Consider the following 21,448-nt stretch of genomic DNA (forward strand, 5'->3'; position numbering starts at 1 on the left):
AATGGAAGGCTATACCCAAGTTTAAAGATGTCTCAAAACACAACCCACCTACCAGCAATGCTGTCCTCTCAAATTGCTGTAAAACAATTTGATAATAATGTGTTTTGTGACAAATAATTTAGCACTATATTAATTAAATGTTACATAACTACAAAAATACTCATGTTCCAAAACTGTGAAATTTCAGTGTGTTGTAACATCTTATATTAAACATTTTACATCTCAAATGCTCTTCAATATGTATTATTATTACAAGGTGTACATTTTGAGACATATGAAATTCATCTCAAGGTATCCAAAAATAACTCCCTGTGCATCCTGAGATATCTCACGTACAAGTTAGGTTTAAGATTTAGAGGAAGAAAAGCCCGGAGGTAAGGCTCTGGTACACTGATCCCTAAAAAGTCATATGCACACACACACCAATTATCCCTACAAACTACTCTAAAATTTTTTCATTATTTATTAACATCAGTCTTAAAATAGTGTTTAAAATTTGTCTTAAAAAATCTGTTCATCTGCAATAAGAATATAGATATAGAATGCCCCCTGCAGTTCAATATTAGAAATGCAATAAAAACAGATAAATATTTAAAACTACACTAAAATAAGACTTCTTCTTTCAGCTGCTACTGTTACGGGTCACCACAGTGGATCATCTTTTTCCATATCTTCCTGTCCTTGTCATCTTGCTCTGTCACACCCATCACCTTCATGTTCTCTCTCAGCACATCCATAAACCTTCTCTTAGGCCTTCCTCTTCTCCTCTTGCCAGGCAGCTCTATCCTTAGCACCCTTCTCTCATTATACTCAAAATCTCTCCTCTGCGCATGTCTAAAACAACGCAAATGTCACCTCTCTGACTTTGTCTCCCAACCGTCCAACCTGAGCTGACCCTCTAATGTCGTAAATTCTAATCCTGTCCATCCTCATCACACCCAATGCAAATCTTTGCATCTTTAACTCTGCCACCCCCATCTCTGTCTCCTGCTTTCTGGCCAGTGCCACATTCTCCAGCCCATACCAGTTAAAAAATAATAGATTAAAGTAACACATTTTAAATAATTTTTCAAAAAGAAGGTATTTAAATAATAAAGAACAGGATTAAATACTAGTATTAAGATTAGGGCCCTGAAGTGAACTTTTAACATCAGGGCCCTATACATTGATTTTTTAGATTAGGGCTACATTTTGTGACTTTAATATTAGGAGTTGGATTAGAGGTAGACTGTACATTATGAGGCATAATGAGTTGTCAAAAAGCAACCTGTGTGTATTTTAAAAAATCTCAAATGCTATTAAAGATATCTCAAAATGACTTTTTGCACAACATCTTATATTTCCAATGGGACTTCATGTCATTTTTAAGATCTCTTGAAATACATTTAGATATCTTGAAATACACACAAAATTACCTTAGGTTATCTGAAAAGGCAAAATGGTCTAGTTGTTATATTAGGATATCTAAAAATGTAATAAAGTTATGTGAGATTGCATTTCATATTTTCACATTGACTTACTTTTCAGATGTCTAAAATGCATTGATAAATATTTGAAATTCATATCAAGGTATCTTACAAATGGGTATCTCCATTTCAGATAACCAAAAATGTAGTTCAAAGTATCTGCAATACATGTTATCTTCAAGATACAAGACATGAATGTAATTTTTAGAAGTTTTAAATACAATTAAAGATATCTCCAATGTTTCCAGATACCTCAGAATAGCTTCCTGCCTATTTTGAGATATCGGAAACACATTTAAAGATTCCCAAAAATGATTGCCACATCATTTTATTTAAAACCATATAAAGCGCAAAGTGAGATAATTTGAAATAGACAGGAATACATTTTGAGATGAAATAAAATTGATAAGAAGTCCAACTGAAAAAACAGGAGACTTCACTTTGAGACATTAATTTAATTTATCTGCCTAGGATGTCAGTTTAAGATATCTTTAAAAATTTTAAAGTATAAATTGCTCAGGAAGTCACTTCAATATGCTTAAATGTATTTAATATATCTTAGAATGTACTGCAAATATCTTAACTTATTAGGAACATATTTTTGAACATCTTGAAATGAGTTTCAGAGATCTAAAATTCATTTTGTGATATCTTAAAATGTTAATTTGACTTGCCAGTTAATAATAGTACTTGTACTTTCAGAAACATGAATTTTGGACAAGTCACTGTCTAGGTGGAATATGCACATTCAGCCAATGCCTGTGTATTCTTTTATTTAGCTAACTCAGGTCTCATCTAAATTCCTTAGGATGAATATGCAGGGTTAATGGAAGAAATTAATTAGCCCAATATGAGATCACACCTGGTGCCCACCAAAACTGAACTTAGAATCTGGATCAGCTGGTGGATGAACAGCAGATATCTTTGGCAAATCCAAAAGTTATTTGTCAAGTGTTCTTTTAACCATAATAAATACAACATATACCTTTTGACACAATATTATTGGAGATGGCTCTTTCTAGCAGATTAATGGCCTCCCTTTCTTCTTCACTGCTTACGTTTAGCTTGATGTGATCTGGCTTTTTTGCATTCTCATCTGTTTCAATTTTCTATGAAGATCATAAAATATTATTAGTTGTTCAGGAGTAAAAACAAATTAGACATTGGATACATATTATAAGGAATCAATATGAACACAAATGAGCTTTTCTACAAAGAGAACAGCAATAAAATAAACTGCTCAAGAAAATTAATGGAACACTTTGAAAACTCATCAATCTCATAGGGAAAAAATATCCTGCTGGCTCTCTCTGCTGATATGGACTGGTATGGTGATGTGACAGGAATGAAAGGATGGAAATGAAAATGATCAACCTACAGAGGGCTGAAATCAAAGACACCCCAAAAATCAAAGCGAAAAAATGATGCGGCAGGCAGGCGAGTCCATCTGGCTGAAATTTCATTGCAGCAACTCCAAATTGTACTCAGTAGTTTGTATGGCCCCCACGTGCTTGTATGTATGCCTTACAACGTCCTAATGAGATGACGGATGGTGTCCTGGGGGATCTCCTCCCAGATCTGGACCAGGACATCACTGAGCTCCTGGACAGTCTGAGGCGTCAGATGGACCAAAACATAATATCCCACCCAGAGGTGTTCTATTGGATTGAGGTCAGTCGAGTGAGTGTGGGGCCAATCAATGGTATCAATTCCTTCATCCTCCAGGAACTGCTTGCATACTTTTGCCACATGAGGCCGGGCATTGTCGTGCACCAGGAGGAACCCAGGACCCACTGCACCAGCATAAGGTCTGACAATGGGTCCAAGGATTTCATCCTGATACCTAATGGAAGTCAAGGTGGCATTGTCTAGCCTGTAGAGGTCTGCATGTCCCTCCATGGATATGCCTCCCAAGACCATCACTAATCCACCACCAAACCGGTCATGCTGAACAATGTTACAGGCAGCATAATGTTCTCCACGACTTCTCTAGACCCTTTCACATCTGTCACAAGTGCTCAGGGCGAACCTGTTCTCATCTGTAAAAAAGCACAGGGTGCCAGTGGTGGACCTGCTAATTCTGGTATTCTATGGCAAATGCCAATTGAGCTTCCTGGTGCTGGGCGGGCAGTGAGCACAGGGCCCACTAGAGGATGTCGGGCCCTCAGGCCACCCTCATGAAGTCTGTTTCTGATTCTTTGGTCAGAGACATCCACATCAGTGGTCTGCCTGCTGGAGATCATTTTGTAGGCTCTGGCAGTGCTCATCCTGTTCAACCTTGCCCAAAGGAGCAGATACCGGTCAGTCCTGCTGATGGGTTAAGGACCTTCTTTGAGGGGCCCTGTCAAATCTCCTAGAGTAACTGCCTGTCTCCTGGAATCTCCTCCATGCCCTTGAGACTGTGCCGGGAGACAGAGCAAACCTTCTGGCAATGGCACGTATTGATGTGCCATCCTGGAGAAGTTGGACTACCTGTGCCACCTCTGCAGGGTCCAGGTATGGCCTCGTGCTACCAATAGTGACACTGATCGTAGCCAAATGGAAAACAATGTTGAGGGGGGAAAAATATCAGTGGCCTCCCTCCACCTGTTAAACCATTCATTCCTGTTTTGGGGGTCGTCTCATTGTTGCCCTCCTAGTGCACCAAAGCAACTGAAACTGAGTAACAAGCCCCTCTGCTACTTCACTGACCAGATCAATTGCCCAGAAGGTTCAATGACTTGATGCTATACTATGATTCAAAAGGGTTCCTTTAATTTTTTTGAGCAGTTTATTACAACACATATGGAGGTAATGATGGCTCGCAAATGCATATAAAAATATGTTCTGCCACTAGTTTCTGTGCACAATAAAACTATGTATAGTTAAAACGGCACAGAGGTCACCAAGGTAAATACAAAATGTTTATATGTGTAGGGTAAACTGATTTTGTGCTTTAATGTATCACAAAGCGGATGTTTTCAAGGCTGTGTTGACACAGAAATCTGATCCTTTCAAATCATATGTGGTCCTAGATTGGATAAGTATCCGATTCATGGCCATGTGACTTGAATGAGAAAGGTCAGTTTGAAATTAAAGTTTTTTTTTTTGGCAATACACATGTGCCGAGCACTGCCGTCATCATCCAGCACTGGCAACACGGCAAAACAACAATGGAGGAAAGCTAGTTATAACAACAGACGTGGTCCTACCATTGCTGGCTCTTTTCTATAACCCACACATCTCTTGGTGCAGCAGCACTAGCAATAGCTGCGAAAAGTAGCAAAAGCTAGCTTCTGGCTTTTTTTGCTTCTCGGCCTAATCAATTGCCATCCTCCAGAGCAAATCCCGATACATACACTAACTAATAGCGAGTTTGTTTTATTGGTTTTCATACCATGCCTGAGTCACCTCACAAATATGACTTTTTAGTTGTGGGTGACGACTCATGCACAAATGTATCAATGTGCACATGTGTGCCATTTTAAAGGAAAGATGTATTTAAATTACAGCTAGATACAGGTCACTTGTACTTGAATGAATGTGAACTGTCAAGATGGGCAAATCTGACCTCAGCCAAAAAACTGGAATTGAACAATGAGGCTTATAATGTGAAGGTAGCCCAGGTAAGCTCCCAAAGCGTATTTCACATATGAAATAACAAAAAAAAAGACAAAAGCAGTGCAGTAATTTTAAATTAAGCAAATGCTAATCAGGAAAAGACTTGACCAAAGTTATTTTGGGTTTGCCTTGCTATGACTTTTTTAACTGCTATTATCAATTAGGATATTTAATAAAAACAGCTTACTTTTTCTACTGGTGTATAATTAGGAATTTGTACTTCTGATAGTATTTGAATAATGCTTGCAGGTGACACATCCTGTTTGGAGAGAAAAAAACAACAACAAAAAACAAATAAAAAAATAAAGCTTGGACTTCCTGTTGTTATTAGAAAAGGCTAAATCTCCCCACGTGACTGAGATCAATTAGGCCCTGAAGCAGGAGAATAGATAAGTGTTGAAAACAAATTAAGTTATCATGTTTAATAATTGTTACATAAAATACTGAATGTTGTAAGATAACACAAAAGGCAAGATCCTGAATATGGTGTTGAATGGCAGAGATTTGTTCTGTGGTTCTTCTTATACATACAGTGCCTATACAAAGTATTCACCCCTTTGGAAGCTGTGACAATTTATTGTTATAAAACACTGAATCAACAGTGGATAACTTGGCATTTTTGACATTGGTCTACATGCCTCTTTATCATAAAAGTGAAAACAAAACCCTGATCTAAATTGATTATAAATATAAAATACAAAAAAAATAAGTATTTACTATGGAAAATAAGAAATTAGTATATTCACGTATTAGCATAAATACATATGAAAACTTATAAGCATTAACCTTAGTGCAAGTATTAATACAAGTCAGGCATACTAAGCAAATGGTTAAATAAAGGCACATGCCATATTTCTTTTTAAATTAAAGCTTAGCTGTAGCCACCAATATCTTATCAACTTGAGGGACAGAGAAGGGGGAGATTGATAGACAGAAACAGCCCAAGAGCGGAAGAGGGGGAACACCTGCAAGCTCAAGGCCAACTAAAAAATAAGCGAAGCAAGAGGTGAAGGCGAATAACAAAATATGAGAAATATTGGTGGTTCTCATGAAAACCTGAGAAGCCATCTGCAGAAGGGGGTCAGAAGAAGTAGTGAATGAGTTGTCTTGAGCGATGTCAGCATGATAAGAAATGGTTATATAATCTGTGATTTTATGACTTGTTTGGGGCTCAACTTGATTTGGTCTAATTGGGTTGAGTCTGCGTTATTGTTTTATTACAATAAAGCTAATTACTCTGTTTGCCTATCCTCTGACTCCTAGAGCCTTCTTTCCAGGTGAGAATCTCTGGTGCACCTTCTGCCTCAACATTACCCCATTTAATATAGGACAAAGTGGGCACTGCCCATTCTACTAGTCTTTAGTGGCACAACAGGCCTGTTACAAAAGAAAATTTAACAGGGTTGCAGCTGTGCCTCCCCCTACTTGAATTCCAAACTACCATATTTACTCGTGTACCACGCGCCCTCGTGTAAGACACGTACCCTAATTTTTACAAAGAAAATTGCGGAAAAAATTTTCCCCATGTACGACGCATGTTCTGATTGTATAGGAAGCGTTCAGGGCACGTTTTCCGCGAAATGCACTTCTATTTTTGTTACATGATGAAAGAGTGAGAGAGAGAGCGCGAGCGTGAGCAAGCGAGAGAGCGCGCACGAGCAAGAGACAGAGAGCGCGAGCGAGCGAATGAATGAGCGAGTGAGAGAGAGAACGCGAGCGAACGTGCGAGAGAGAGAGAGCGAGCGAACGAGAAAGAGCGTGCTTGAGCGAACGAGCGAGAAAGAGAGAGCGCGTGCGAGCAAGCCCAAGCAGAAAAAGTAAATGCACTTCTATTTTTTTTGCATGACGAGAGAGAGAGAGAGAGAGAGAGAGAGAGAGAGAGAGAGAGAGAGAGAGAGAGAGAGAGAGAAAGTGAGCGCGAGAGAGAGAGACAGCGTGAGCGTGAGCAAGCGAGCGAACAAGCGAGTGAGAGAGAGAGAACGCGAGCGAACATGCGAGAGAGAGAGAGAGCGAGCAAGAAAGAGCGCGCTTAAGCGAATGAGCGAGAGAAAGGGAGCGCGTGAGCGAGCCCAAGTAGATGAAGTAAACATTACAGAAAAAATTTCCTTGTGTATCACGCGCACCTGATTTTCTAATGCTAATTTTTGGGAAAAAATGTGCGCGTGGTACACGCGTAAATACGGTAAGTTACTGAACTCCAGCTTGTACCACAATCTGCCTGACTTCATCAGAGAAACAAGGTGTAAATCAGAGTTGAACTGACACCTCTTGAGCTAGGAGGCATGAAATGGGACTCAAGCGAGGATAAAGACCTATACTCAGGGGAAGACAACTAAGATGGACAGAAGAACTTGCCTATTACACAACACTGATTTTGTAATTGGAAGTGACTTTAAATAACACAAGAGAAGGTTCAATCTTCCTTTAAAACCACAATACCCTATCTCTCAAGGTAGTGGAGAGAAGAGGAAGAATAGAGAATAGCAAATTAAAAAAACAGTTTAGGGACTTTCTTAGGGCACCCACTTGGGGATTTTCTCAAGGAACAGGGAAATATGCAAAATGACCTTCTGAAACCTGGTCTCTAAAACTAAAGAAGGTATGTGCTGCTCTTCCTTAGAGAGTGGAATCCGACAAACTCTTCTGTTTGTGAACCTGAAGCTGAGACCCCATCTGTCAAGCCAAAGCTGTGTGCCAGGAGTCTGACAAGGCTGAGAGGCAGCCATTACTTCATGAAGGGGACAAACTTTAGCATCTCAACTGTTTGGCCAGCATGAGTAATGACCTTTCCCTATGAACTGGTAAAAGGCAGCAGAAGGCAAACTGAGGAAGCAGTAGCACACCACTGACAAGGATCATGCAGCAAACAGAAAGTTTACATTCTATGCATGGAGAATCATCCACTTGAACCCAGAGCAACAAGAAAGCAATGACTCCACACAACATTGGACAACATTCATAAACACTTGGTATCATAAAACTATTTATCAGTGCCAAGATAAAGTAGAACTCTAAACACCAGTAAACAGCCAGCGTATGTTATATGTCTGTATGTTTCGTCTATTTGTGTCCAATCTTATGTTTAATATATATATGCACTTATCAAACTTATATAATTCTTGTGTTTATCAATAAATTGTATTATTCTGTCCTTTAAAACGAGTGTGCCTCAGTTATTCTGATACAAGTCTAAGGGCTGGAGACTACTGTCCTACAACAATGAAAGGTAAGGTACAGTAAATAAAGTAGGAGCATTGCTGAATTATTGGATTAATTGCTGGTTTTGACAAATGAAAATTAATTAGCCAAGTTAAAATTTTGTTTTCAAATCCCACATCCTCCTGGGTGGGCATGCTATTGATTATTAATCATCAAATTCTTACAGCTGTATTACAGTGGGTACGGAAAGCATTCAGACCCCCTTCAATTTTTCACTCTTTGTTATATTGCAGTCATTTGCTAAAATCATTTAAATTAATTTTTTTCCTCATTAATGTACACACAGCACCCCATATTGACAGACAAAAAAAATAATTTTTGAAATTGTTGCAGATTTATTAAAAAAGAAAAACTGAAATATCACATGGTCCCAAGTATTCAGACCCTTTGCTCAGTATTTAGTAGAAGCACCCTTTTGAGCTAATACAGCCATGAGTCTTCTTGGGAAAGATGCAACAAGTTTTTCACACCTGGATTTGGGGATCCTCTGCCATTCCTCCTTGCAGATCCTCTCCAGTTCTGTCAGGTTGGATGGTAAACGTTGGTGGACAGCCATTTTTAGGTCTCTCCAGAGATGCTCAATTGGGTTTAAGTCAGGGCTCTGGCTGGGCCATTCAAGAACAGTCACAGAGTTGTTGTGAAGCCACTCCTTCGTTATTTTAGCTGTGTGCTTAGGGTCATTGTCTTGTTGGAAGGTAAACCTTCGGCCCAGTCTGAGGTCCTTAGCACTCTGGAGAAGGTTTTTGTCCAGGATATCCCTGTACTTGGTCGCATTCATCTTTCCTCTTCTCCCCCGGTAGCTCAGCTTGGCCGGACGGCCAGCTCTAGGAAAGGTTCTGGTTGTCCCAAACGTCTTCCATTTAAGGATTATGGAGGCCACTGTGCTCTTGGGAACCTTAAGTGCAGCAGAAATTTTTTTGTAACCTTGGCCAGATCTGTGCCTTGCCACAATTCTGTCTCTGAGCTCTTCAGGCAGTTCCTTTGACCTCATGATTCTCATTACAGTTTCTCTGACATGCATTGTGAGCTGTAAGGTCTTATATAGACAGGTGTGTGGCTTTCCTAATCAAGTCCAATCAGTATAATCAAACACAGCTGGACTCAAATGAAGGTGATCTCAAGGATGATCAGAAGAAATGGAAAGCACCTGAGTTAAATATATGAGTGTCACAGCAAAGGGTCTGAATACTTGGGACCATGTGATATTTCAGTTTTTCTTTTTTAATAAATCTGCAACAATTTCAAAAATTATTTTTTTGTCTGTCAATATGGGGTGCTGTGTGTACATTAATGAGGAAAAAAAATAATTTCAATGATTTTAGCAAATGGCTGCAATATAACAAAGAATGAAAAATTGAAGGGGGTCCGAATACTTTCCGTACCCACTGTATAATGGAAAACTTCCAAGGGGCGAACATTTCGCATAGGTACTGTATACCATTTAAATAGTCTTTTATAATCCCGTGGTTTTGTTGCCACTAGGGAAAAGATTTTACTTCTAATCAAATCAAAAGCACTTACCTTCTGTGTGTAAGAAATGTTATAAACAGTTGCAAAAAGTCGTGCCGCACTCACAATAAAGTTAAAGTGCCTGAAGGATAAAATGTAACACAAGTAAGCAATTAAAAAAAATAATACATTTCAGACAAAATGTAAGAATCTTCTGATATTTTATTCTTTAAAATTAATTTCACAAATATTTTAAAGTAGTTCTTGACTAGTTCTAGTAATACACAGCATAGTACAGTCATATGAAAAAGTTTGTGAACCCCTCTTAATTCTTTGGATTTTTGTTTCTCATTGGCTGAGCTTTCAAAGTAGCAACTTCCTTTTAATATCCGACATGCCTTATGGAAACAGTGGTATTTCAGCAGTGACATTAAGTTTATTGGATTAACAGAAAATATGCAATATGCATCATAACAAAATTAGACAGGTGCATAAATGTGGGCACCCCAACAGAGATATGACATCAATACTTAGTTGAGCCTCCTTTTGCTAATCTAACAGCCTCTAGACGCTGTCCTCCTATAGCCTTTGATGAGTGTCTGATTCTGGATGGAGGTATTTCTGACCATTCTTCATACAAAATCTTTCCAGTTCAGTTCAATTTGATGGACAGCCTGCTTCAAACCATCCCATAGATTTTCGATGATATTCAAGTCAGGGGACTGTGACGGCCAACCTAGAACATTGTACTTCTCCCTCTGCATGAATGCCTTTGTAGATTTCCAACTGCGTTTTGGGTCATTGTCTTGTTGGAATATCCAACCCCTGCGTAACTTCAACTTTGTGACTGATGCTTGAACATTATCCTGAAGAATTTGTTGATATTGGGTTGAATTCATCTGACCCTCGACTTTAACAAGGGCCCCAGTCCCTGCACTAGCCACACAGCATGATGGAACGTCAACCAAATTTGACATTAGGTAGCAGGTGTTTTCTTGGAATGCGGTGTTCTTCTTCCGCGATGCAAAGCGCTTTTTGTTATGACCAAATAACTCAATTTTGGTCTCATCAGTCCAAAGCACTTTGTTCCAGAATGAATCTGGCTTTTCTAAGTGAGCATTTGCATGCAACAAGCGACTCTGTTCGTGGCTGAGTGCAGAAAGGGCTTCTTTCTCTTCACCCTGCTATACAGATGTTCTTTGTGCAAACTGCACTGAATTGTAGAACGATGTACAGATACACCATCTGAGAAAAGATGTTCTTGCAGGTCTTTGGAGGTGATCTGTGGGTTGTCTGTCACCATTTCCACAATCCTGCTCATATGCCGTTCCTGTATTTTTCTTGGCCTGCCAGACCTGCTGGGTTTAACAGCAACTGTGCCTGTGGCCTTCCATTTCCTGATTCCATTCCTTACAGTTAAAACTGACCGTTTAAATCTCTGAGACAGCTTTTTGTAGCCTTCCCCTAAACCATGATACTCAACAATCTTTGTTTTCAGATCTTTTGAGAGTTGCTTTGAGGATCCCATGCTGTCCCTCTTCAGAGGAGAGTCAAAGGGGAGCACAACTTGTAATTGACCACCATAAATACCTTTATATCTCATGATTGGACACACCGGTCTATGAAGTTCAAGGCTGAACGAGCTAATCCAACCAATTTGGTGTTGCAAGTAATCAGCATTGAGCAGTGACAGGCATTCAAATCAGCAAAATTACAAGGGGACCCACATTTGTGCACAGCCAGTTTTTAACATTTGATTTAATTTCATACAACTAAATACTGCTTCACTAAAAATCTTTGTTCAGAAAACACCCCAGTACTCAGCTGTTCCTAGGAAATGAAAGACATACCACTGTTATCTATTTTGTTGAAAGGAGAGTCAATTATTATGCAGGCTGAGAGGGGTTCCCAAACTTTTTCATATGACTGTATGTCCTTAAAGATAAAACTGAAAGCACATTCACAGGCCTTATTTTACTGCAAATTGAAGCATAAACAATAAACTGATTTCCTTAGGTTGACCAAGACATGACAGCTGTCATTTATAGAATAAAGACACTCCAAGACTAAAATGTGCTAAAATCCAAAAATATTTCATATAAAGAACTCAGTGGCTGCATTATTCTTGCAATTGTAGCCCGTCAGTTTGTTCTGTCAAACAGCTTATTAAGTCATATTATCTCTTTCTGAATAAATTAAGTTCTTCATATGGTCAACTGAAGATGACCCATGAGATCTAATAAAACAAAAACACACCTAATCCTGCTCGGTTTGTTCTCCTGAAGCCAGAAAAAAAAAATTGAATATATATATACAATATTTCATATTCAATATGATTTCAAAATACCATTTTCGATTGTGGACTATATCAATGACATAATTTACAAAATAATAATAAAAAAATCAGCTTTTCATTTTACTAAATTCTGTTAAAATATAAAAACAGCTTTTCATCAAACATCCATTGGTAATAGACACCTTTTAATGAGGAAAAGAGCCTATTCATCCCAACAAAGCTCGCTAGTCCTATCCATTTAATTCTTACAAAATAACATCAAGTTGAGTTTTGAAGATACCTAAAGTCCTACTGTCCACCACCGCACCACATGGTCACTTATTCCACGTGTCTGTGGTTTTCTGTGTAAAGAAAAACTTCCTACTGTTTGTGTGAAATTTACCCTGGACAAGTTTCCAACTGAGTCCCCGTGTTCTTGATGAACTAATTTTAAAGTCACTGTCTCGATCCACTGTACTAATTCCTTCCATAATTTTAATCCATTCAATCAATCACGTCACCTCTTAATCTTCTATTGCTTAAAATGAAAAGGCTCCACTCTTTTTTATCTTTTTTGTAGCCTAGAGACCAAACTGGACACGACACTCAGGATGAGGTCTCACCAGTGTGTTATAAAGCTTAACCTCTTTGAACTTGTGCTTAACACATCAGGGCGCTATATAACCTAACAGCATGTTCGCATTAAAGAAGCCTTTATGAAGGCTAAGTGCTGTATACATAGGAAACTGTTGCATTATCTTTAAAACAGAAGTAATCACAAGGAAAAGTTTTATATTTTTTTTTTTAACGTAAATAAATATTGAACAAGGCAGAAAAACTGCAGTTAGGCTTAAGTGCACTGGCAGATTTAAAATATATATATATATATATATTATATATATATATCTATAATATATATATTTATAGTGCAATAGCACAGAAGTTAGTTACTACATTAATCTTACATTACTTACAATTCATCTTTAAATTCAAACTCTATGGGTGAAGGTGGCCTTTTTGGAGACTGCCAAAATAAACCTGTTGAGGAGAGATTTAAAATTTAAATTTGTAGGATTTGTTACAGAATCAGAAAAATCTTTATCCTTTAAAGTCTATAAACACATGTTTATTAAGAATACATAATAAAAAATGGTAGGTAACCCTTTTACTCCCAACTATTGCATCCATCATCCATCCATCCATCCATTTTCCAACCCGCTTAATCCGAACACAGGGTCACGGGGGTCTGCTGGAGCCAATCCCAGCCAACACAGGGCACAAGGCAGGAAACAATCCTGGGCAGGGTGCCAACCCACCGCAGGACACACACAAACACACCAAGCACACACTAGGGCCAATTTAGAATCGCCAATCCACCTAACCTGCATGTCTTTGGACTGCGGGAGGAAACCGGAGCGCCCGGAGGAAACCCACGCAGACACGGGGAGAACATGCAAACTCCACGCAGGGAGGACCCGGGAATCGAACCCAGGTCCCCAGGTGTCCCAACTGCGAGGCAGCAGCGCTACCCACTGCGCCACCGTGTGCATCCATCATAATGATACCAAATGTCAGAGATATACTAAATAGAAGAATACTGTATTTATTTTTAATCAAATTAATTAACACACACCGATTGAACTTTACTGCAAAAATACCACTGCTAAAAACGGTGGCACATTGCATGACTTATAGTTTTAACATGAATACTGCAGTTGCTAATTTTGTCACCCCATGACTAGACTTCGTGGCACGTGACAAATTAAGACGACTTTGTGACAACTTCCCTGCACACTTCAAAAGCATTGCAATCTCTTCCTTATTTTCTGACTGCAATTAACGTGTTGCTTGACTGAACCAGCTTTGTACAAATGCTTAACAGGTGTAGTGAGTTTGGCCACAACCTTAGCCCTTTTTTTTTATTATTCTCATTTATTCATTCTGTCATGAGGCATCAGAAAGATGAGATGCTCTTCTGTTCGTGAGGTCAAAAACAGCTGCATTCCTTATTCCTCATCTCTGTATTGTATGAACTGTACTTCCTACTAAGCACTCATTGGTTCTCAACTCTTGTATACACAAGTCCACCCTTGTGACTTAAGACAAATTTACACCCGTTTGATTTCGAGTTGCACACTGTTTGCACTGTCACTGAGTGTGTATTTTCAACTGATTACTTATAAAGTGCCATGGAAAAAGCAATACAAATTATTTCATTTAGTATTTTCTTGATCTTGTCTCTTGGCACCACTATAAGCAACTGTAATTGTTACTGTCGCCTAAAGATTGCAAACAAAAGTAGAACATAACTTGATTTGCAATTAATTATACACATTATTTACTCATCCAAGTCCAAGTCCTCTTAATCATTGAAACACACATACCTCATACAGAAATTTGAAAATAATATTACTGTTTTTTGCACTGATGTATACAAGGAACATCAATGATATATCTGATATTTCCGTCTTACATACTTGTGTCTGCTAAGGTTGTCAGATCAAATGTTACTACTCAAATATAATTTAAATTAGCTGTGCTGCCTGCCTAAGACGGGTAAAAATCTAAGTATTCATTGTAGACCTCAGCATTAATGTTTGCAGTGCACCATACAATGCATATATCTCTGTTATATGCCATTTGGTATGGGATTTGTGAAAGAAGTGTACTGTAAATGTTTGTGAGGTGCCATCTATTGGAATAACAAATGCAATCCATTTTATTACTAAAAATGTTTGTGATGCGCCATCTTCTGATGAACCGAGCAGACACAAAGACAGGTACACACTTGTCCTTTTATTAAGGTGGATGTATTTGATAAGATTCTTATTCAAAGTCTCTTTGCAAAACAACGGTTAATTATTTTACTTTACACTAATTTCAGCATTGTGTTACTCCAGACACACTTTGAAACAAAAGCCACGTTTTTGCAGATCACTTTCACAATCAGCCTTTTTGTAATTTTGAATTATTAGCTTGTGCTGTCATTAATAACACAGATACATATTCCTAGCCCTGCTTTTTTGATCAGCAGATTTTTAACACTTCTCTATCACCCTAAAAGTATTGTTCTTCTCCTGATACTGTTCTGCTTAAATCTTAAACCTGAGATTGCTAATTTGTTGTTATTTAATGCTGATATTTTTAGGCATACACTGCAATAAGCAAAAGCTCATTCTCATTAATCATGATGGAAAATTATCAATTATGGAGAATCCACTGCATCCACTAAACAGTGTCATCTCCAGACAGAAGAGCAGCTTCAGCGACAGACTGCTGTCACTGTCCTGCTCCACTGACAGACTGAGAAGATCGTTCCTCCCCCAAACTATGCAACTCTTCATTTCCACCCGGGCCGGGGGGGGGATTGTTAAACGTTAACATTATACAAAGTTATTGTCTGTTTTTACCTGCATTATAATCAATGTTTAATATTGTTTTTTTGTATCAGTATGCTGCTGCTGGAGAATGTGAATTTCCCCTTGGGATTAATGAATGAATGAATGAATGTATGTATGTATGTATGTATGTATGTATGTATGTATGTATGTATGTATGTATGTATGTATGTATGTATGTATGTATGTATGTATGTATGTATGTATGTATGTATGTATGTATGTATGTATGTATGTATGTATGTATCTATCTATCTATCTATCTATCTATCTATCTATCTATCTATCTATCTATCTATCTATCTATCTATCTATCTATCTATATTTATTATTTTCCTTTTATTATTAGGACGGCTTTAAATTTGCCATCCTAAACAGAAGTTCTAGAGTGTCAGCAAAGCTACCTTAACCAGCAAGTCTTTAGGAAGCTATTGCCTTCACTCATAAAGGCACATGAAGTACAAACCAGCACTTAAGACTTTTAACTAACAATTCAATATTTTTGAATATTAACTTGCTTTAACAGCTTATTTGAGCCTTAATTTTTGTAAACTTTTGACAGTCGTGGTATTTGCCCTACTTCTTTTCTTCACGGTTGAGATATTTACATATTATATTAGAGGCAGAGTGGTGGCTGTGAGGCTAGGGATCTGCACTGGCAATCAGAAGGTTGCCGGTTCGAATCCCGTAAAATGCCAAAAGGGACTCTGCTCTGTTAGGCCCTTAACCTGTAATTGCTGAGTGCTTTGAGTAGTGAGAAAAGCACTATATAAATGCAAAGAATTATTATTATTATTGTAATCCTCACAACCTCATATACAGTAGTTGATGCACAGATATCAAAAAGATTCCTGTTTGCAGCCTATTTGCAGAGCACTTTAATTTTAATAATTAGCTTAATAATATTAATTCAAATGCAGTACTTTACAATAATAGGGTTTACAAATAACATAGCCTCTTGAACGCTGACTGAGTAAGTGGGAAAGCTCAGAAATTACAACTCTTTTAACATTTTAGTACAAAGGAATTAACAGAGAAGAAAAAAAATGACAAAGCACTGAGCTTGGAGGCAAAAGTGTCAAATATGGTGGCACATTGCAGAAAATGAAATGTAATGCCTTGTGTCCTTATTTGTAAACATGTAATTCAATTGACTGCCAAGAATTTTAAAGAAAACAGCATCACTGGCAGGCATAAATCATTTGTAAGAGCAGGAATTGTGCAAGCATAACAGTTAAGCACACTTACTTCCATCTTTTAGCCTCGTGTCAATAGGAAAAGAGTGTAGGAGCTGGACAGCCTGAAACAAAAATCATTTAAAAATTTAAGAAAACAATCTGGAATACTTTTTGAAATACACAGAAACTAAATTACATTTGCAAATGCAGTAATACCATATACTATCAAAGACACTGAAGTCTACATTAGGGGAGTATTTATTAGCCAAGTGAAATACAAAGTCATGATACAAAATCCCATCTGAAAAAAGGAAGTTTTTAACAGATATTTGGATAAAGATATTGTTGAAGATTTTTTTTAGCTTTAAATAAAAAAATTAGCATTTGCTCATCATTTTAAAAAAATGTGTATTTCCTATACTGCATTGTTAGTGCGTAGAAGAATCAACTGGAAGAATCACAACGCATGCTCCATAACTCAATAGGCAAATTATATTCTGTATTATCTAAAACTAGAAAAAGAAATCGATTTTCTTCACATGGAACTGTGCAGAGCTTCTTTAGAATTAATGTTATTTTAAATTAACTTTGCTGAGCTCCTGCTTGTTATCTCTTCTAAACGGTATCCTTCAAAAATGGGCGCGCACAAAAAGGCGAGCTTCAAAAGGGCGACCTCAATTGGGCGCGGCAAATAAAGGCGCGCGTAAATAATGGCGAGCTTCAAAAGGGCGACCTCAATTGGGCGCGGCAAATAAAGGCGCGCGTAAATAAAGGCGAGCTTCAAAAGGGTGACCTCAATTGAGCGAATGTTTTAATATTCTTGCTTTCGCCTTTTTATACGTTCAATTATTGCCTTTATCTAATAAATTTTCTGTAATAATTTTGTTGCGTTTGCCTTTATTCGCTGTGCCCAATTGAGGTCGCCCTTTTGAAGCTCGCCTTTTTGTGCGCGCCCTTATTGAATAGAACCCTTCTAAACTCCTACAGTTTAAAATAATTAGAGGCTGTATAACATAGCATGCCCTTGTTTGTCTTTTTTCTCATTTTATTAAAAATTTTCTATTAGTTCTGGGTTAGTTCTGATTACAGATTTTAATTTTTTTAGTGATATATGGGATTGCAGTTCTGCTTGACCAGACTTTATTTAATTCTTGTAATTTTTGTTTTACTGAAACTTATGGTAGAATGTTGTCTCATTTAATTTCTGTACTGCTTCTGTGGAATAAATAAAGATAGAAAATGAGTAATTCAGGCTTATTGAACCTTTAATTATGAATTTCTCCTACATTGTAATTGATGGATTAAATATCTAATACGTTTGTGTGCCTTAAATGCTAAATAGCAATAAAACCAAAAATAAATAATAATATATACACAAATGATTTTACATTCTCTCACACACTCAACTTAAAGCAGTTGTTGTTATTATTAATATTATTATTATTATTTTGAAAGCCTCAGCCCTGCTAGCGATCGCTAGAGATCAGTGATCTTCTTGTTACAGCGCTTTTCAATAATAATAATAATAATAATAATAATAATAAATTTTATTTATATTGCGCCTTTCCCATGCTCAAGGCACTTACAGAATATAATAAAGAACGGCAGCGTATACAGTATATAGCATTGTACAAACCAGATAAATAAAAATGAAGATTAAGACAGTGAATTCTGAAAAAAAAAAGAAACAGACAACATAATTGATGGTCTAGCACACACACAGGTTACATTAGCATCTTGACAGAGAAGTAAACTGAGAGAAGGGTAATAAAGTCAAATAGAGCTAAAAGCCTTCCTGAACAGATGAGTTTTGAGTTGTTTTTTAAAAGAATTCATGGAGTCAGCTGACCTGATTAATTTTGGTAGGTCATTCCAGAGTCTGGGTGCTATACAGCTGAAGGCCCTGTCACCCATGGAGTGTAGATTAGTGAGGGGCACAACAAGATTGCCAGAATCAGAGGACATTAGTGGGCGGGCAGGCACATAGTGATGGAGAAGGTCACTGATGTAGTTTGGCGCGAGGTTATTTAAGGCTTTGTAGGTCATTAGTAGGATGTTATATTCGATTCTGTAAGACACAGGGAGCCAGTGGAGACAGAGCAGGATGGGTGTTATGTGCTCGCTGCTTTTGCTAGAAGGAAAGTTAGCTTTGTTGATTTGACCTTGATTCCCTGTGCGTGTATGAGTAGCGAAGAGCAAACAGCTTCTAAAATGGCATGTAGAGAGATATCAAAGTGAATGCTCAATGTAAAACAATCTGTGAATGACTTTTTTCATATTATCTCTGAATCGGACTGTGATTTGTCGGACTCCGATTTTGATACAAGCGATCTGGAGATGTAGGTCGAAAACGAAAGTGAGGTGCTGGCATCAGATGGTCATGGTGCTGAACACATTCGTGTAGCTGATGCACCTATGGAAACGTTCGCCTGGGAGGACAGACACTTACGATGACAGGAGGTACAGACCATATTGCGTCTCACAGAGACAGCCAGCCCACCGTGTATTCTTGCTGGCTGTTGAGCTGCCCCCCGCAAAGTGTCGCGTTCGCAAACTGCAAACAGGCGCCGACAGCAGGCACAATAGGTGGCAACAGACGTTTTATGCTGATTTATGTGTGAAACCACTGCTTTGTGCGCTTTTCAGAAAACTCAGTTTTATGGAAAAAATATTAGCCCTCAAAGTGTTGCTACTGAACATAGACTGTTTATGCTGCTCCCTGATAAAAGAAAATGTTTCTATTGGTATCTGTTCAGAAAAAAAAGAAAACAGATTTAGAAATGTTAATTCGCTGTTGCTCGGAACGTGCCTGTTGTAATGTTGTGATCGTGGTTCTGGACTCTTGAGTGTAACTTGTTTTTCTATAGCAAACTAGATGAAACGTTAATGTCCTGGCAGTGGCAAATAGCTTTGGTTTTATATTTGATTTGATTACATTAATGTGTAAGTTGAGATTTACAAGAACTATTTTAGCTGCTACTATGTAAAGGGAATACTGCTGTTAAAGAGCACCTTATTTGTTTAAAGTGTTTGCAAACCAAATACACACAATACACTACTTTGAGTTCATTATTGAATTTTGCACATACAGTAACAATGTGATTGTCTGTGATTAATCGCAGACAATCATGCGATTAAAATTTTTAATCACTGCCCACCACTAATATATATATATATATATATATATATATATATATATATATATAATTTTGCACACTTTAACAAAAATGAAAAACAAAACTGAATTCTGTTGATTCCAGAAGTATTTACTCAAATGATCCAAAATTTGTCAAATGGTATCTTTCAACAATTTTAGCTTTGCGTTTTCAAAATGCGCACTTATGGTCTGAACTGCTAGATTTGCAAATGTGGAATCACTGGACTCTTCTTGAAGATTTGCTAGAGTCATGTCAGGCTGACAGGTAAAGTCAGTGAGTTTCAGGTGACAAGATGTTACAAAATCAAACACAAAATACAAACACTGAGTAATGTCAAACATTTAACTGCAGATCCTACAAAAGAAGGAATGGTGGAAGGGACGTAATTTTGTTAACCCAATTATGGAATGATGAGTGGTGGACTCCATTCAAATTTTAGAGTGCAGTCAGAAACAAAATACATGGTTTTTTGTTCAAGTAAGAGTGTCTCAACAAAGGGTTTAAATACTTATCAAAGCAAATACATTTCAACTTTTAAGTGGAAATAATTTCCAAAACAAAATGGCATTTAATTTTTATGTTACAGGTGCATTGAAAAAACTGCAAAACTATACACACCTACAATACAATATCTAATGACTGGAGAATGAAGTTGCAAGAATATGTAATTATACAAAGTTACTCAGCATTAACGGAACTCTTTAATAACCATTATTTTATTACAGAACTCCCCCCATACGTTCTTTGACATCATACTTGCATTTTACAAAAAATATTTATAATATAAATTAAAACAATAATAATTTAGCATGTAAACAGCTGCAAGGTGTGCATAACTGTGTCATTTTACTGTATATGTTACAGGACAGTCTCAAACCTGCTTAACACTAGAATCCCTGAAGCCTACGAAAATATTCGCAATGGCAGGCCACCTTAAATTCCCTCACACCTCTTCATCAGCAGTCATTGTTTTACAAATGTGTTGTCAATCAGCACAAGCAGACTGCTCACTAATCCCTCACTGAGGCAGTCAGACACACAATTCTCAGAGCTCAAGTCTCTTTATCTCAGGGTGAGGTGCCTGGAACTGTATAGGGTAAATAATATATTGTTATTTGGAATACATACATTTTATGTGTGTTCCGCGTCTACAACGATTTGTGTAAATGTAAGATGACAGGAAATGCAAGGCAAGAAATAATTGACAAAATGTGGACATGAAGTGTATAATGTGTGAAGACTCCAAATATCAAATAAACACTTTCACAAAAGGTATAACAAAACAAGTGTGTCTTTCTTCAAGAATATAACCGAAGAAAAATAAATTATTCAATTTACAAGTTGCTGTCAAAGTGTAAAATCTGAAGCCCAAATATCAGTTGACACAAAGAAAACATGTCTGCTTGGCTGGTGCAGAGGTAAGAGCGGCTGCCTCCTAATCAAGAGGTTACGTGCCCGATTCTAGGTTTTCCCCGTATTTACGGTTTTGAGCAGTGAGCTGCTATTACTACTATTATATAATAAAAACATACATTTGATCCGAGTCTGTAACACCCGGTGTAAATTTTTGCTATTGGGAAATGGCCACAAAGACATCAACCTGTTTGTGTGAAACCAGCATTAACCACTGGATCACTGTGCTTCCCTGCTGTACATAACGTTCGTACACCATTTAATCCTTGAAAGGAGGAAAGAAAACAGTAGG

At 37.6% G+C, this 21,448-nt stretch overlaps 1 protein-coding gene across 1 annotated transcript in view; it reads right to left on the minus strand.

Annotated features, from left to right (window-relative positions):
- Window positions 1-21,448, minus strand: part of uba6 (ubiquitin like modifier activating enzyme 6) — a 136,708-nt gene that overhangs the window by 15,556 nt on the left and 99,704 nt on the right. The window contains exons 24-28 of the mRNA XM_028805841.2: window positions 16,656-16,707; window positions 12,984-13,047; window positions 9,807-9,876; window positions 5,254-5,325; window positions 2,452-2,575 (exon numbers count right to left, since the gene is read on the minus strand). Of these exons, the coding sequence (XP_028661674.2) occupies window positions 2,452-2,575; window positions 5,254-5,325; window positions 9,807-9,876; window positions 12,984-13,047; window positions 16,656-16,707 (382 nt within the window). The remainder of the gene's footprint in view (window positions 1-2,451; window positions 2,576-5,253; window positions 5,326-9,806; window positions 9,877-12,983; window positions 13,048-16,655; window positions 16,708-21,448) is intronic.

Source organism: Erpetoichthys calabaricus, chromosome 7, assembly GCF_900747795.2.
Source record: "Erpetoichthys calabaricus chromosome 7, fErpCal1.3, whole genome shotgun sequence".
NCBI lineage: Eukaryota > Metazoa > Chordata > Cladistia > Polypteriformes > Polypteridae > Erpetoichthys > Erpetoichthys calabaricus.